Here is a 19,463-nt window from a genome sequence, read left to right on the forward strand (position 1 = left end):
CATCAATGTGTCGAAGGAAACACCGTACACCTGACGATGGTGTCATTGTGCATGCACCCGGCCCACCACAGGAGTCACTAGAACGCGATGACACAAGGACATTGCCGGGCAGGCCAAACCCTCCCCTAACCCGGACGACGATGGGCCAATTGTATGCCGCCTCATTGGTCTTCAGGTCGCTGCCGGCTGCGGCACAGCCTGGGATCGAACCAGGATCTGCCTGCATCTTTTTTAATCATGCATCCCTACCTTACAACCCCTGCTAGAGTGGGAGGCTGGGTGTGATGTTTACATATAACACTAGAATCACCACTTAAAAATGAATCCCGCTGGGTATATCCTGAGTCCTGGGACCTCAATGGGCACGGAATAACTCCTGGCAGCACATGTAATGCTCTGAAGGTTAACACATCCATGGTTACGGGATGCTGTTGTACTGCATGTGTCTCCCGTAAAGGGACAACGTATATCAGTATTCTCATAAGAAACACCATAGCTGGTCATAGTAATCTTTTTTTTGTAGGTGTAACAGGCTGGGTGTCACAGAATAATTTTTGTTTGCCTGAGAGAATGTGATGTGATGGTAAATGGCTTTTTATGCTGTGTATCAAACTATAGCTGTAAAAAAACATACAGTTTAATACACGACACCAAAGCAATCTCCTATGTCTTGAGCACCTGATCCTGTTTCCAGTCAGTCCGTGTTTACAGTAGATAATATTACAGTCTAACTAAGATTCATTTATTGTCCTTTTTCACAGTATTGTCAACTCTTACCTACAGTATGTGCCTGTCCCTTCACTGTTTTCACTTCTCTAAACTGTCATATTTTTGGGGCTTTGTAAACCTAAAAAATGTGTAGGAAAAACCATATACTATATAATGACCATCATTTGAATAATTTCATAACGTGAAATGTTGTATAAACACGACAGGATCAATAAAGCCAATAATTGGATCTCATTACAAAACAACACAATAATGACATCACAGTATATGTTATTATAGCAGTGCATTTTCATTTGTTAATTACATAATAAAAACAATCGGACACTTTAATCACATAATCAGGGCCAGCATTCTTAATTATATATTTTATACTTTATATTTTATCTCATCATCATGTCAAATGTTACATTTTTTAAGTTTAAGTCGACTGATTTGAACTTTACACTAGATATTACATATTTTTCCCCTATTGATAATATTCTTAAATTCCAGTCACCAAATCCCAAACATGATAGATAAAACAAAACACTAAACAAACATGTTTAAACAAATAAAAGACAGACAAGCTCTTAACTACTACATTCATACTTTATAAACCTTAACATCAAACAACTTCTAAAGGAAGAAAAATACTATTATTGATGTAAGATCATAAAAATGACTTTCAGAAACCTTTTACTGAGAACATTTACATTTACATTTAAGTCATTTAGCAGACGCTCTTATCCAGAGCGACTTACAAATTGGAAAGTTCATACATATTCAACCTGGTCCCCCTGTGGGGAATGAACCCACAACCCTGGCGTTGCAAGCACCATGCTCTACCAACTGAGGCACACGGGACCGTGTGTTGAAGATAAGATAAGAAGATAAGATAAGATAAGAATAACAACATGATTTTTTGCACAATGCTATTGCAATTAAAAATACAAATGTTTAAAATGTTACTTTTATAAATGGTAAAAGTAGTAAAAAAAAAAAAGTTGAATAAAAAAGATTGAAAAACAGCTGTTGGCGATGATCTTTGCTGCATACACTAAAAGCAGGTCATTTTGCAGGTCTTCATGGAAGGAAACATCACATTTCAAGATCATGTTTCATGAATACAGGTGTTGTGGTGAGACAGACACTGTTGATTCTGTGTCAATCAGTTCTGTTTTACAGGCCATGGCACAACAAACTAATCAAAAACAGATTTTTTTTTTTAAAGCAATATCAAATGTTAGACAAAAAAAAGTCAAGAAATGTGAATAATTGTATCTTTATATATGAAAAAGAAATACCGATATTATATGAAGGAATGTGAGTTTTTTTTTACACAGGCAGCTTTTCCCCTCCAACTTTGGGATCCTAAAGACCAATGAGACAATCAAATTGAGAGACATACTGGGTTATTTAATACCCTTCAGATGACATTTGATGTGGTAATATGTGTTTTTTGTAAAATTCAATCAACCATAAAGTAGTAATTTTACATTACATGATTAAAGTTATATAAATTACTGGCTAATTCCTTCATAAAGTAGAAACAATTATGTATATCATTCAATGATGCAAAGTGCCAATTTAAACCATATCATCAACACACCGTAATCACCTCTCATAGTTCTGTTAGACAACAGATCATGTCAAGCCTCCATGATGCTCACTTCTAGCCATCAGGCTCCAGGTAATCCTCGTCATCATGGATCGCCAGGCCCGTGGGTCTGTCATGGACCTCTGCAATCTCCTCTCTGATCTCAGCCGGCGTGATCATTGACACCACATCATCGTAGCTCTCCCGTTGATCTTCCTCCACCTCGTAGGTAACATGTTCTGTAAAACAAAATGTAGTACAGAGCAGCACATAAAGAATAATATAATCTAAGGTATTTAGCAGATGCTTTTTATCCAAAGCGACTTGTATTCATGCATACATTTTTCATATGGGTGGCCCATGTGGGAAACAAACCCAAGACCCTCAGTGTTGTAGCACCATTCTCTACCGACGGAGCCACACAGGACCAAAGACACAACACATTCATGTATGCATGTATGTAACTGAGCTGGACCTTTATATTACCGTGGGTAGCAGAAGGTCCAGCACCTGGGCCTGGGCTACTGGTTCCATCTTCTCCACTGGATAATGGTTGAGCTGGGACCTCCTCAGCAATGTCGTCATAAGACAGGGAAGACGCAGCACTTCGCCGACCATTCTCCTTGTCTCCGCCACTCTCTGATTCTGTAGGAACGGAGACACAGAGAGGGATGTGATGGTACAGCAACACAGCACCTCATTTTACTAGGACAGCTACAGTGATCCATTCTCTACCCCTTATCATTACAGTAGTTATCCCTTCTGTCATCTACAGTGCATTCGGAAAGTATTCAGACCCCTTGACTTTTTCCACATTTTGTTACATTACAGCCTTATTCTAAAATTCATTTAATTGTTTTTTTCCTCATCAATCTACACACAATACCCCATAATGACAAAGCAAAAACTGTTTTTTTGAATTTTTTGCAAATTTATTACAAATAAAAAACTGAAATATCACATTTACATAAGTATTCAGACCCTTTACTCAGTACTTTGTTGAAGTACCTTTGGCAGCGATTACAGCATTGAGTCCTCTTCTTCAGTATGATGCTACAAGCTTGGCACACCTGTATTTGGGGAGTCTCTCCCATTCTTCTCTGCAGATCCTCTCAAGCTCTTTCAGGTTGGATGGGGAGCGTCGCTGCACAGCTATTTTCAGGTCTCTCCAGAGATGTTCAATCGGGTTAAAGTCCGGGCTCTGGCTGGCCACTCAAGGACCTTCAGAGACTTGTCCCGAATCCACTCCTACGTTGTCTTGGCTGTGTGCTTAGGGTCGTTGTCCTGTTGGAAGGTGAACCTTCGCCCCCAGTCTGAGGTCCTGAGTGCTCTGTAGCAGGTTTTCATCAAGGATCTCTCTTTGCTCTATTCATCTTTCCCTCGATGCTGACTAGTCTCCCAGTCCCTACCACTGAAAAATAGCCCCACAGCATGATGCTGCCACCACCATACTTCACCGTAGGTATGGTGCCAGGTTTCCTCCAGACGTGACACTTGGCATTCAGGCCAAAGAGTTCAATCTTGGTTTCATCAGATCAGAGAATCTTGTTTCTCATGGTCTGAGAGTCTTCAGGTGCCTTTTGGCAAACTCCAAGCGGGCTGTCGTGACTTTTATTGAGGAGTGGCATCCCTCTGGCCACTCTAACATAAAGGCCTGATTGGTGGAGGGCTGCAGAGATGGTTGTTCTTCTGGAATGTTCTCCCATCTCCACAGAGGAACTATAGAGCTCTGTCAGAGTCACCATCAGGTTCTTGGTCATCTCCCTGACCAAGGACTTCTCCCCCGATTGCTCAGTTTGGCCAGGCGGCCAGCTCTAGGAAGAGTCTTGGTGGTTCCAAACTTCGTCCATTCAAGAATGATGAAGGCCACAGTGTTCTTGGGGACCTTCAATGCTGCAGAAATTTGTTGGTACCCTTCCCCAGATCTGTGCCACAACACAATCCTGTCTCGGAGCTCTACGGACAATTCCATCGACCTCATGGTTTGGTTTTTGCTCTGACATGCACTGTCAATTGTGGGCCCTTATATATACGGGTGTGTGTCTTTCCTAATCATGTACAAACAATTGGATTTACCACAGTTTCAAGTAGAAACATCTCAAGGATGATCAATGGTAACAGGATACACCTGAGCTAAATTTTGTGTCTCATAGCAAAGGGTCTGAATACTTATGTAAATAAGGTATTTCTGTTTTTAAAGTTGAATAATTTTGCAAACATTTCTAAAAACCTGTTTTCGCTTTGTCATTATGGGTTATTGCGTGTAGATTGCTGAGGATTTTTTAGAATAAGGCTGCAACGTAACAAAATGTGAAAGAAGTCAAGAGGTCTGAAAACTTTCCGAAGGCTCTGTATCTGTCATTCTTCAGGGTTCTCTCTCTGCTACACTAAGCACTGAATATAAATACTATATAATGTTTTGTTGATATATATATATATATATATATACATATAGTTTTATTAATGAAAATTCTAATAATTGAATGGATGTCAGGCATGTCTGTGGAGTTGTTTTAACAAAAAGGGCTGGACTCACCGTGGCATTTCAAATCTCTCATTTCCATTGGTCCGAATAGTTCACTTCCGTTGGTCTCTACGTCATCATAGTCTCCACTCTCAAAAGCAGACTCTTTTCTCATTGAGAATCTCGCTGGATCCAGAATATTACACTAATCAAAACATTTTCAGTCTCTCCAAAGCATACATATTAAGAACATATATTTAAATGCATTCGAGTTGTTGTTTTCACATATTCCATAACATTTGATTCAATGTCACTGGTTGTTTCTAGTTTAGACCATGCTGTCAAAGTGCTCACTGAATGCCCTCTAGTGGTGGCTCAATTGTACAAATGCATTTGTAATGTGTTTAGGACATAGAGATAGATAGAGGACTCATCACGGATATAACCTATTTTAGCATGGACATTGAGGGCTTCCACCATTTTAAAGTAGTCAACTGGTTGGGGATTCCTATAAATTGGGAGCAATCAGCCAATGAAGAAGAAGAAAATTGACTACTTTAAAATTGAGATAGCCTCAATGGCGCTGCCCATGCGTCATAGACGCTATAATGGCAAAGATACAAAGATGAGTCTTATATCTATGGTTTAGGATCTATACCACCTTAGGATCATTTCCTAATTGTGACAGAACTACACAGATACACAAATTATTACAAAGGTGTCCTTCAATTTGGCTATTTTACTGTAAGTGGCTTAAGTTGGTAAATCGCTACAGTTTTATTATCAGCCATTGAAATTGCACTTACACTTGAACCTGGTTACAAATCTTCTTCGCAGGAAGAGACAGAGGGCAACGACCATGACCAGAGACAACAGTCCGAGGGAAAGACCAACATACAAGTTGATGGGGATCGGGGGAATGGGCACTTTGATTGGATAACCTGAAATCATATTACATGATTGGGGAGAAATATTATAATTTAAGACATAGACTGTACACATTTTGTCCATCGAAGATTTTAGGGAAAGAGTGTTTTGAGTTTTACTAAGATGGCAAAAGCAATTCTGAAGAATGAGAGAAATCTTTTGCCATTCTATAGCTAGATAGAGCCCCACAGTCAGCAACATATCTGAAAACAAGGTTACCTCCTACATCGCGCTATAGCTACTTATGACCTGAAACATTGGAAATTAGCACTTGAACAATTAATGGTGGTGTGATCATTGCAGTACCTTTACAGTAGATTACACTAGGTTTTTTACATTCATTCTTCTTGATGACGCAGTTCTGTAAGTTGTGATTCTCCTGGGAACAATCGAGAGATGTCTCTGGTATTATTTCTCCTTCTTTTTCCTCTTCTGACTGTTCAATCTGTTCCCGTGGGAGAGGTTGAGGATAGCCACATCCTAGCTCCTTGCAAAGTAATTCACCTCCGTGTGAGACCATATTCGGTAGACATACCGACTCCCAGGTGCCTCGATAAAGTATCTTAATTTTCCCTCCACATTTCTGAGTTGAATTAAATTTCACTCCACCTGAAAAATAAATGATAAAGCTACACAATTTACTGCACTGTTAACCTCTGTTATGGAAACATCACTACTGCATTAACTACACCATTAGTTATCGCTTGTCATCTACACGTCTTCAAAGTTAACATTGAACTCTTACCTGCACAGGACACAGAAACCAATCCACTACCACACTTTCCTCTTTTTGTTTTGCACTGCCCGAGATTGGACTCCGAGCCAATGCAGCTGACGAAATGTGCATCACCTCCACTTCCTTTGTTGCTTTTTTCGAATGAGATGCTGTTGCTACACTCCTGCTCTTGACATGCTATTTTGGAGTGACTGTCATCCCAGTTATCATAACACACTGGCAAGTTATTTAACCTCACCTGCCCATAGCAGTTACCTGTTTCTCCCAGGCTTGCTGTGAGATCATCTATGGGGAAACATAGGTGTAAGAATATATAGGCGCCTCAGTCCTTCAGCAGTAACATCACTAATCTTGGCAACTTAAATACCACAACATTTATATGGTATTATAAACTGGGTGGTTCGAGCCCTGAATGCTGATTGGCTGACAGCCGTGGTATATCAGACCGTACTATGACAAAATATTTATTTTTGCTGCTCTAATTAAGTTGGTAACCAGTTTATAATAGCAATAAGGCACCTCAGGGGTTTGTGTTATATGGCCAATATACCACGGCTAAGGGCTGTGTACAGGCGCTCCTTGATGCGTCGTGCCTAAGAACAGCCCTTAGCTGTGGTATATTGGCCATATACCGCACCCCCTCGGGCCTTATTGCTCAAATATACAGTACAATCAGGAAAATATTAGGTACGTCCCAATCATATCTCCCTACTCCATGTTGGAAGTTTCATTATTTTCCTTTCAAATCAGTGAAGGGAGGTGAACAAGTGCACACTTTGGAATGAAGCGGAGATATTTGGGACATCGCCCCTGTGTTCATAGATATAGGATGTCACGTGGGGCCTAAGGCTCATTGTGTATATGTTTCTATAGTGACTAATGTTGTAATTTTGGAATAAAGATATGCAGAGGCAAAAATCACACCATATCAGTGAGAGTATTTGGAATTATTTGTCTTGTACAATTATTTGACCAGTATCTTACCTTGGCACTGTAAGTAGATCGACTGGTTTTGAGAGGGCCTGTCGTTAAGTTCACAGTCCCAGATGCTTTTTGTCACCCCTTCACAGCTGTACTTCTTCCCCCACAAGAGATCATGATAATCTGCCTTTTCCTTAACAGCATGTGTGATGTAGGCTCCACAGCCCAAGTCTTTGCACAAAACCTTGCTCTCTGTCTCAGTCCAACCATCGCTGCTGACAGGCCGACTGTCTGCTTCACTGTATACAAACACGTACCCTTCACAAGCCCCTTTCCCTAGCTTCAACACCATTCTCCTCCATTCTGTGAAATAACACAAGGCACAGTGAAGGTTGGGCCAAGTTAAACACAGCAAAGAATGTGCAGCAGGTAGCCAAGCAGTTAAGAGCGTTGGGCCAGTAACCCAAAGGTTGCTGGTTCAAATCCTAGAGCTGACTAGTTGAAAAATCTGTGGATTTGCCCTTGAGCAAGATACTTGATCCAAATTGCTCTGCATTAGTGTATCTGCTAAACCGCAAAGATAAGTGAGGAAACCCTCAGGCAAATACAGTTTTAAGAATGCAAGGGCCCCAAACTATACTTTTTACAAAAGACAAACTAGTTATTGTGTACATAATGACTTTCATATGGAGATTGTAAATAGTAAAAAAAAAGTATAGCTATTATTATAAACTTTATACAATATATTCTCTCATTTTGACTCCGGTGTTGAAAACATAGAAACAAACAAATACCAGAGCATTGGAGACCACCGAGACGACATTGTTGGCTGTTGGTCTTAGCTGTGCACTCTGCCGAAGAATTGCTGTTTGCACTACAGGTGAGGCCTGACACAACAGCACCACTGTTTGCAGATGAAGGGCCAAAGAACAAGAGAGGTTTGACACCATGTCCACAACCCTGCTCTCGGCAGATAGTGTTTTGGACATCTTTGTTCTTTAGGGCAGTCTCACAGACAGGGTGCCAATTTCCTTGGTAGAACATCTGTACGTTGCCCGAGCATCTCTCTCTATGCTCCATTAGCTTGGCCTTGACACTCCCTGCATTGGGAATAATGACGTCAAATTAAAAACAATCATGCATTAGCAAAATAATGTGAGAAAAAAAATGACAAAAATATGGATTTAATGGAAAACAGGGACTGTTACATGATATTACCTGAGCAAACCACGTAGGCTGGCTTGTCCTTACAGTAAGACTGGTCAACGTTTTTCACCATGTTACACTGACTGATGTTCGTTGTCTGCTGGGTACTGTGCACACTGCTGATGGTGATTTTGTCTAAAGCTGATTGTGATTTTCTCAGGTAGGACAGAGGATAGATGGCTGATCCACAATCCAAGTCTTTACACAACATGTCGGAGTTATTATCTGTCCAGGCATCCTCACAAACACCTCCACACACTCCGTTGAGGCACACATCCACCTTTCCCCAGCATTTCCCCTCGTCTTTAGTGTCAACTTTCAGGCTTACTTTTTTACTACCTGTCAGGGCAAAGCCCGAGATGAGGAACACCATGAAGACCTACTATTAGTATTATTATCAAATTATTTCCATCACCTTTTATCATCATATACAGTTATTCTCCTTCGAAAAATAAAAGAATCAACCATTATAAATAGAGAGAGAGAGAGAGGAATGGGATGGAATGGGATGGAATGGAATGGGATGTCACATGTTTTGTCAATAGAATGCTGTGTACCTGAGCAGACGACAGAGACTACTATACTGTGGTTTGACAGACGCTCACTCTGCTCGCAGTCAAAAAGGGATTCTTCCCTTTCCAGGCAGTTGTAAGAGTATTTCCACAAATCAGTGGTTCCACTAGTGGATTCAAAGGTAAATGAGGTAGCATTCCCACAGTCCATCTGTTGACACACCACCATGGCAGTTTGACGATTAAAAGTGGCGTTAGACCCAGACAGCCAGTAAGTCTTCCCAGCTTGCTCTATGCCCACCTTGCCAGAGCAGTCCCCCATCAGAAACACCACCGCATGCTCTTAACAATCAGAAGAGATGCAGGGGAAAGGTTCCACTGATCAGTAAAGCACATGTAATCCTAAACAAACCACATTAAACTGCAGCATCAAAGCAGAAAATAGTTATATTTGGGTAAAAGTGTACCTATGATTAAAACAAACTTGCCATAACAAACTGTAAAGTTTAATATGCATATATTTTTTTGTACAAAAAGTAAAAAAACAGATACCTTGGCAGATTAACATCTTGTTTTTATCCTGTTGTTGCCGTTTGTTGGTTGGCTTGATACAGTTAGAGATAGATTTAGAGTCACTAGTACAGGTCACCTCATTGTTCAATACTTGACTCGTTCCTTGAATGAAGGAATCAGTATCAGCCAAAGCATCACCACAAATCAGTTGATTGCAGATCACTCTAGAGTTTTGATCATTCCAGTTGCTTTTACGGACGCTCTTCCACACCCCTTCATGCTGAATCTCTACTCTTCCAGCACACCTCCCAGGGCCATCTGACAAACGCACTTTCACACTACCTGGATAACAATGTCAGGGGAAAAGAGTATGAAAAACCATTGATATTTTTTCCAAGTATTAATAAACCTACAATTTAGCACATTACAAATGCAAAAATGTGAAAATTATAAAGCAATGAGAAAGAAGAAGAAACCCGCAGACTGCTCTTGCTGTATCACTGCTCCTTGAGGCCGATACGTCAAGCTAAATAAACAGCCGTCTGCGGCTTTCTTTTTTTCTCATCTTATTCGGCTGTTACCATGCACCTGCTAATAAGATAGCTCAGATGTGCAATTGCCTTTTGAAGATTAGAAACCAAAAATCTACTTCTTTAGATGTAGCATTTGAAATTAACAAAATAGTGGTAATAGTTTTCCACATATTTTTCATGTTGTTGTAATTCTATAAACAATGCTGAAAACAATCCTACTGCTCTCAAGTTTTCTGTGTTGTGTAATGTATAGTACCTGAGCAGATGACACTGGCTTTCCTGCATGAGGTTGAGGTGTTATAATGCTTGGCCAGACAGTGCCACAGTGAAGCCTCAGAGTCTTTGCAATCTACATGGTCGTGCATTCCACCTCTCTGGAGTTTACTCCCAGAGCTGACTGACACAACTTCTCCACAACCCAACTCCCGGCACACGACCCGTCCATCCTTCTCATCCCAACTAGTAGAACACACAGCCTCCAGGGTGCCAGAGCGGTTGAAGTGTACTGACCCAAAACAATGATTGACATTCTGGCTTTGGTCATCTGTCAACAGGGATATGTTGACTTTGTCTGAAACACATTGAACAATAATTCTCAAAAACTTCTAGAAAGATTTTCTTTTTTCTTTTTTAATCCCATACACATTGCTTTAGACCAACAAACAAAAACATGCAGTATTTGGACATCAAATAAATTAAAGATATACAATAAATACGTTTTACTCTGATAGTCTTTTCCCTTTTTAAGATTGCCTTTTTAAAGTTTACTCATGATTCAAAACCTTAGAACATTTGTGATTTTTGCCTAGAGAACACTGTGCGCTGTCTCAAAGAATGAAAAATCGATCTTCTAGAGAGCTTTACCTGTACAATCCAGTGAGATGTTTTTGGAACTGTCACAGACCAGGTTTTCCTGACTGTGACTTTTGCCACACCGCATGTATGAGCACAGATCATCCCTTGATTTGTTCAGCTTGTATTGGCTTTGGCATACAGGTTTCCAAACACCTTCGTCCTCTTCCACTTCCAACTGTCCAGAACAGACATTGCTTCCACCTTGAAGACGAAAGCTGTGATGATCTGTTGGACAGATATTACACATTTTTTTTGTAATTACACCTACAAAGGTAACAGTAAACGTTCCACTTTTATAAAATTAGTTGACATAGACAGTATATGTTGTTAAATTAATCATATCAGAAGGTGATCATAGTGCACAGGCAGATACCAAAATCGGAAACTTTGATACATATACATTGACATTTGAGTCATTTAGCAGATGCTCTTATCCAGAGCGACTTACAGTTAGTTAGTGCATTCAACTTCAGACAGCTAGGTGGGACAACCACATATCACAATCAGAGTATAAGAATATTTTGAAGATAAATGCACAACGCAGAGGACGAGAGGACTGGGATTAACTATCAATAGGAGTTGGTTTTCAGTTCAACATCTGTTTAGAATCTGTGTGCTGTCAGTCCTGAACTCAGAGCCACTTGTGCTACGTTCTGGGGCAGGATACTTGGTATTTGGCCATTAGCCAATTGTCCTGTAAGGACTTCTGATTGGTCAACCCCAGACTAGGGTGGAGGGTTATAAATGGCCTCCTGTTCCTTTGTTCGGTGGAGAAAAGCTCAGGACAGGGGAGACTGACCATCTACCTCCCAGCATAACATCTTGATTTGTCCTTCTCAAATAAACCTATTTTTCTCCCCCTCATTTGCTTTGGAGTTTGTGTTATTGAAGAATAAATTGCTAACAACAGTAAGTACACTTTTCCTCAATAAAGTAGTTATCAGAGTGAAAGCTAGAAATGAGGGGGTTGGAGGGGAATCAACTGCAAGTGTTGGTTCAGGACACCAGAGGTGGCAGAACGAAGTGCTAGGGTTGGGGTGTAAGGTTTGAGCATAGCCTAAAGGTAGGGGGGGCAGTTCCCCTTGCTGCTCTGTAGGCAAGCACCATGGTCTTGTAGTTGATGGGAGCTTCGACTGGACGTTAGCCACCTAGCTAGAATTCGTAACATATCATGCGTTTGGTAAATTCGTAACATATAATACAAATTGTAATTCGTAACATATCATACAAAATGAGTGATGAATATCCACTAATTAATGCATACCGTAAGATATCAGACTAAACGGAGTGTCACGGATTTTACGTACAGAATAATACGAAATGCTGTGAGACCAGGTTGTTCCACTATGACCTCCACTAACTGTACATACAGTTCCACTAACTTTAACTACTCAGTGGGCATAGAATTTGCAAACCTTATGAATGTAACCCCAAAAGTGAAGGGTGAAATCTGCAAACAGTTAGGCACTAAAGCACCTTAATGCATCACACATACAGCGTAAGAATTATATGAAACAATTGTGATCAGAAGATAGTGGTTGTAAGATCAATGACTCTTAGCAGTGAATGTGGTGAAGTGAATATGAAATACTTGCCTGAGCAGATCACGGAGACAGGTTCTGTACACATCACATCAGGCTTGGTGATACATTGCCAGATATGTTTCTGATGCTCTACGTTGCTGCACTGTATAGTTTTGATGTCGCCATGATTCTCAATTTGTGAGAACATTCCGGCTGCTGGGAGACCCTTAGATTGGCCACATTTGAGATGTTCACACACAAGATCAGCCTGCTTTTTATCTGAGCCAGAGGTAAAGAACAGACGTGTGTTACGACCCAAGGGTGAAATGGTGGTGTAGATATTGGGGAAGATGATCAGTAGATGAGGGTTCTGGGTATCTCCCCGGAATTGGTTTTGACAATTTAAAACACATTTTCTGCATTTTCTGCAATTATGCAAATGCCCCTAACCCCCCAAAAATGCAATACAATTTTGCTTATGTTACGACTATCACTAAAGGATTGTTTTCACTGCTCACACAGTCTAGCCATACTTCTGGAAATACATTTTATAAAATAAAGGAGAAGAAATATCTTCAAATGAAACAACCTGGATAATTGACACATTTGTAGTTTTGCTATTCACTACCTAAAACAAAATGTGGATAGTGATTGCTTGCACAACCTAATGAAGCATATAAATTAAGTTCTAATGAAAGTTAATTGTTATCAAATAATATAAAGTGTAATTAGATTGTATATTAACAAAAAATTACATGGGTCCCACATTTTAAAGTAATTTATAATAACACAAAATAAAATCAGCCTAAAATGACTAATTCATATTTCACCCATGCGAATGGTAAAACTAAAACTAAAAAGTATAGTATTTATTGTTACCATCAGAGATCAAGTTAACAAGATGTAGCTCTTACCCCAATTCGGATTACAAAAGTAGCCCACTTTGTTGTCCTCCATTGTTTTGTACCTGAGAGTTCCAGCACATCTGGACTCAGTCGAACTCTCAACATCAAGCTGAATCTTATCTGAAGACAATGTTCAAAATCACTTGTGAGGCTCAAAATGTCATTCAAATGCTTCATTTTGTGTTTAACTTATGGAATTAAATCATGCAAATACAACACAAAATAAAATCAATATTTTCAATGTTCGAGTTGACAATCAGATGATGTAAAAAGTAATTTTGATAAATATCAAAGTTAGTAACACAACTTTTTTTATATCGGTATTTGGTATACCATATAGGCATCGGCCGTTGTGACAAAGAAAATATTGAGGTGTCAGTATTAGCCAACAATTAACACAAGTAAATTACCAAACAGCCGAAGAACAACAAAATAAATTGTTACAAGGGGGAGGAAAGGGGGAAGAAAGAATGTCTGTCAATGTAGTAAAATATCCAACCTGACAGAGTTACCAATACACAACAGAAAATGTAAATAACTTAAAAGAACACTTACCCGAACATGTGATTATTTTTACTGTATCCTTGTTATAAGAACTTATATTCCACCCTGGGAACGTGCAGTTCCATAGATACTCCTCAGTTCCATTGCATACCACCTCGTTCATCCATGTGATAGGCCGAACCTTTTTCAACAGAATGTCTTTCGAGCTTCTGCGTTTCCCACAGCCGATGCTCTTGCAGATCACCTCCTCATTTTTCGACTGCCATTTCTGGTCACCAACAATACCCCATTTCCCACCATGGAAGACTTCAACATAGCCCTCACATGGACCATCCCCACCCTGCAGGATCAACCCGTCCTCCGCTGCACAGTAAAATAGATATTATACTAACAACCAGACCTGTGGTTTCAATACATGTCTAGATGATCTTTTATTTAAAAACTACTTTTCTGTGTATTTGAGCATGTTTTAATATTGAGGCCCAAATCAACTACTTCTAATTGGAAGTATTTGAATATATTTTGCAATAATATTTGAAAGGATTTTCAAATACTTATTTCAAATACTATTTTCAAAAACCTAGGTTAAATGCTTGGGAATGTATTTGAGTCAGTGTCTTTGTGTGCCAATACTTTCCAAGTCTATTTCCAAAGTTAATTCCAATATTCAACTACTTGTCTCTTAAAATAAATATCTGAATACTTACTTTGAAATGTATTTTAAAGTAATTGAGATATTTGAACCCAGGTCTGCTATTAGGTTACTGTAATTGGGGAAATCTCGGAGTGAAATCCTCATTTACTAGCTATTTAATGGTGGGGAAATTACCAAAACATGTTAGCCCCAATTTTTGAATGTGATAGAAATATGGCACAATATTCATAATCTGCTATGATAGAGGAGTATACTCAGTTTGGTTCTACAGTAGGTATTTTTTTTAAATTATTCTTCAAAAGACAACATTTCTTGTTTGATTGCTTGTTAAAAGCATCTAGAACAGGTTAAGATTAGACCAAAAAAAGAAGCTTTTAAACCAAAATCCAGGACAATAATTGTATAAATATTAATAACATACGTTTAGAAATCATACAAAATAATTGATTTACTCATTTAGAACTAGGCCTAATGCAGACACATGTGTATGATCTATAATTAACAAATACATTGTAGGCCTATGAAGGGATACTGTATGTATTGTTGGACAATTTACTTCCGGTGTTAACATCTTATAGAAATAATTCAGGTATGGCTAAACATACTGTCACCATTGCACTTTTCTTAAATAATTCAATTTATTTTTCAAAAATAAGTTGAAATTGTGTCAAGATCTGCAACGCTGCTGGGTTTTTCCCGCTCAACAGTTTCCCGCCGTGTGTTTCAAGAATGTCCCACCACCCAAACGACATCCAGCCAACTTGACACAACTGTGGAAAGCAATGGAGTCAACTTGGGCCAGCATCCCTGTGGAGCACTTTTGACACCTTGTAGAGTCCATGCCCCAACGAATTAAGGCTGTTCTGAGGGTAAAAACGGGTGCAACTCCAAACTAGGAAGGTGTTCCTAATATTTTGTTCACTCACTGTATGTAGAAACTAGCGTTGTGCTGGAGATATTGAAAATGAGGTTGAAAAGCGGTGAAAATGACCCTAGAGAGATATTACCACCTAAGGCTGCAAATAGGCTATTGAGGAGGCTTATTATGCTTAACCAATAATAATGCACTAAATCACAGACTGGGCACATCATGAAACACATGTTGTCGGACATCATGAAACACATTGAGGCAAACATTTCAGACAGTAGCCTAGTCGCAAAATATAACTCAATTGATTGAACATTACATGTATTTCAATAGGATTGAAATAGCCTATATAGGCCCATGTAGCCTACGTATCTTTTAATGCCGTCATCTCGATTTTTCATTTGAAGCGTAATTTTATCCTTCACTTATTTGTAACAACTGCAAATACTTTGGCAACTTTGTATTTGTAGTCAACTTTGTTCTGAAATTATCGGCAGTCACAGTCACACAGACATCTGGATTCTATGTTTAGCAGAGATCTTCTGTGAATAAAGTGATGCAGAAGGGCAAAAAAAGCATCTAACGTTGCACTTTGGCTGCTCTACGAATGGTCTGGAGCACTAGTAGATGTGTAAAGGTTTTTAATAACGAAGGCTTTGGGAAACACCTCGGCTACTAAAAATACATCGTAAGAAGGTTCTAACGATGATCTTAACAGTACGAACGCTCTGGGAAACGAGGCCCTGAACTTAACACATTGGCCACTCCAGAACAGTCCAGCGTTTCTTCTTGAAACGTTTCTTCCTGATCCCTTCCTGGGTGCTTTTCGATGTGTGTTTGGGGTCATTTTCCTGCTGGAAGACCCACAGCCTTGGATGGAGACCCAGTTTTTGGACACTGTGATGAACATTTGATTTCAAAACACCTTGATAATCTGCAGATTTCATGAGGTCTTGCACACATTCAAGGTCCCCAGTACCAGAGGCAGAGAAGCAACCCCACAGCCTTATCGAACCTCCCCCATGTTTGCTTGTCGGGAGGGTGTTCTTTTCTTTGAATGCTTCATTTGGTCGTCAGTAAACATAGCGCTGATTTGTATTGCCAAAGAGCTCTGATTTTGTTTCATCTATCCATATAACATTTTTCCCAGGATTAATGCTTGTTAATGTGAATTCAATTGGGGTTTATTGTGTCTCTTTCAGCATTGGGGTATTCCTATGTAAACCAACTTAATGGAACATTCAAATAAAATAACACCCTCCCTACAATCAAACATGGAGGAGGTTTGATAATGCTGTGTGGTTGCTTTGCTGCTTCTGGTACCGGGGACAAGGCATCATAAAATCAGCAGATTATCAAGGTGTTTTGGAGTCCAATGTTTAACACAGTGTCCAAAAACTGTGTTTCCATCAAAGGTTGTGGGTCTTCCAGCTGGACAATGGCCTCAAACACACATCATAAAGCACCCAACAATGGTTAAAAAATAAACGCTGTTCTAGAGTGGCCAGCATTGAGTCCAGATCTGAATCTCTGTTCTGAAAAAAGCAGTTGGTGGAATGCACCCCTCAAATTGCAGAATTGGAGCAGTTTGCAGCTGAAGAATGGGCCAAAGTTCCAGCAGATAGGTGCAGCAAGCTCATTGATGGCTACAAGAAGTGTTTGTCAGTAGTTATCATGGCCATACAACCAAGTATTAGTTTTCTCCATAAAAAAATATTGTGCTAACTTAAGTTTAAAAAAAACTAAATTTGTTCTGCAACGTTGAAAATTCAGCAACAATGTGTAGAGACCAAAAGTATTTTTCAATTTCAACTGAATTTAGAAGAAATAGGAAATTGTTTAAGAAAAGTGCAAGGGTACCACTATATTTGTCCGGAACTGTAAATGCATGGAGGGAAATCGTTTCAGTTATATTATCTATAACGCACTCCAAGAAGGCTACATATCCCTTATATAAAGTACATTTCCTATCCCATTGACTTCCATTATTAATCAAAGTTTCTACTTGCCTTGAGTGGAGGGCAGGTGTGGGGATGATGCATACCAGAGCAGTAGGAGGAACCACATAGTCACAACAGAACCAAAAAATGAGGCAGAGAAAAACTACCTTGGTTTATAAAGGAAGGGTTGCATTTCCTTAAACTATAAATACAGGTCATCTTCGTCACCACACCTAGAAAACACCATACAATGTAGCTCCTATAATCCCACTATTTGTTACATACTGTATTCCCAGTTTAAGAAATGAAACACTTTGATAAAGCTATGTTATATTTTACAGAATAATTTTAAATTGACAAATAAAGTTACATTTTACTGTAGGTGTCCATTGTAAATGAAGAGGCCTTGCATATTGACACAAAGTAGTCATCCACACTTAGATAAACCATGGTTTTCTTTTCGTCATATGAATCAGTATTTCATGATAGTAAGATGTAGTTTAGTAGGGTTGATATATTTACAGTAAAGGTACATGCATTATTGTCACAGAGTGCTTACAACTGTTAAAATAACTACAAGAGTAGAGGTTATTATCAAGTTTCATATGTCTTAAGGAAAACAAAATTACATGTGAACACCAGATATGAACACCAGATATGAACACCTAATATTAGCCTAAATTACTGTAAACACACACTTCTTGTAACCAATAGAGCGGCAGGAAGCCTAGCAGTTAGAGAATTGGGCCAGTAACTGAAAGGTTGCTGCGTTTGAATACCCGAGCCGACAAAGTGAAAAATCTGTCGGTCGTCAGTAAACATAGCGCTGATTTGTATTGCCAAAGAGCTCTGATTTTGTGTATTAAGATGACCTGTATTTATAATGTGCCCTTGAGCAAGAAACGTAACCATAATTTGCTTCAGGGGCGCTGTACTACTATGGCTGAACCTGTAAAACAACACATTTCACTGCACCTATTTGCTATAGGTGACAACAAAACATGATTATTCTTCTTTTTTATTTTTTTACATGTAAGTTATCATATGGCATATTTCAACATGGTATCATATAAATGAGTTTAACTTGAACAACTATGTTTTTCATGAGCAAAAAAACTAATCTGAGACCCTCAGCTAGATGTCATTATGCCAGGCTTTGGCTGTGGCTGAGATAAGAGAAATGCCAGCTAAGTGGAAAGGTTGAGTGATCTGTGGTTTTGTGGTCTGTCTGCTTACTGAGGGAGATGCAGTTATCTCCTACCATCGCAGAAGAGGAAAGGGTAGGGACACTTTTATTAAGCTCATCATCTTTAGTAGAGGCATTTTCATTCGTACGCACTGACTATGAGTAGGCCTATCAGTCATCAAAGTGTACTTTTTTTTGTGGCAAATATTTAAACATGTTTTGTAATTTTTTTGTTGGGGGGTGGGGGTGGGTCGGGGGGGTTAAAGTTACGATATTTAAATGAACTCAATCCATATTCTGTTCATATATTTTCAATTCATTATTTCCCACAGAACATAATGAATACAATACAAACTGATACCTAGTCAGTTACAAAATTGAATGGGGCTTCTGCATTTAACCCAACCTGAATCAGAGAGGTGCGGGGAGCTGCCTTAATCGACGTCCACTGCACCCGGGAAGCAGTTGTTGTTGGTGTTCACTGCCTTGCTCAAGGGCAGAACAACATATTTTTCCACCTTGCTGTCTCAGGGATTCAAACCTTCCGGTTGCTGGCCCAACCCTCTGAACCGCTAGGCTACCTGCTGTACATAACTAAAAAGTATTGATCATTTTGATCATATTATAAAGTTGAAGTAATAATACATTTTAAAAAGAAGGGGCCTCCACCCCCAACCTCCCATCCCATTCACCCAACCCCACCCAGCCAACACGCCTCCACCCCCAACCTCCCATCCCAAGTCCTTCACCCACACCCCACAGAACGTCTCCCCAACCTCATCATTACCACCACCGCCGAAAGCTCCACCCAACTCCATCATTCACGAACCCACCCCAGCCCCCTCACCCCGACCTTATCCTTTCCCAACACCACCAGCCAAGCTACCCCAGCTCATCCATTCACCCACGC

The 19,463-nt window shown here is 39.6% G+C and overlaps 1 protein-coding gene across 3 annotated transcripts; it reads right to left on the bottom strand.

The window, feature by feature from the left end:
* Positions 1–992: 992 nt before the first annotated feature.
* On the bottom strand, positions 993–17,509 carry LOC111977162 (scavenger receptor cysteine-rich type 1 protein M130). 3 transcript variants are annotated; one of them, XR_002879001.2, is made up of 18 exons: positions 17,437–17,509; positions 13,956–14,267; positions 13,410–13,520; positions 12,568–12,774; positions 10,982–11,197; positions 10,374–10,688; positions 9,624–9,926; positions 9,117–9,413; positions 8,572–8,898; positions 8,148–8,453; positions 7,417–7,716; positions 6,442–6,717; positions 6,003–6,305; positions 5,576–5,710; positions 4,842–4,955; positions 2,792–2,950; positions 2,327–2,544; positions 993–2,079 (listed from the first exon to the last, which is right to left on the bottom strand). XR_002879001.2 is itself a non-coding variant. In XM_024006490.2 (17 exons), the coding sequence occupies exons 1-17, from the start codon at positions 17,492–17,494 to the stop codon at positions 2,381–2,383; spliced, it is 3,903 nt and encodes a 1,300-aa protein (XP_023862258.1). In that variant the 5' UTR covers positions 17,495–17,509; the 3' UTR covers positions 993–2,380. The 3 variants fall into 3 exon arrangements, 1 of the variants encoding a protein (XP_023862258.1); XR_002879002.2 differs by having other exon boundaries at positions 2,318–2,544; XM_024006490.2 differs by having other exon boundaries at positions 993–2,544.
* Between the last annotated feature and the right edge of the window lie 1,954 nt (positions 17,510–19,463).

This window comes from Salvelinus sp. IW2-2015, linkage group LG17, assembly GCF_002910315.2.
Source record: "Salvelinus sp. IW2-2015 linkage group LG17, ASM291031v2, whole genome shotgun sequence".
NCBI lineage: Eukaryota > Metazoa > Chordata > Actinopteri > Salmoniformes > Salmonidae > Salvelinus > Salvelinus sp. IW2-2015.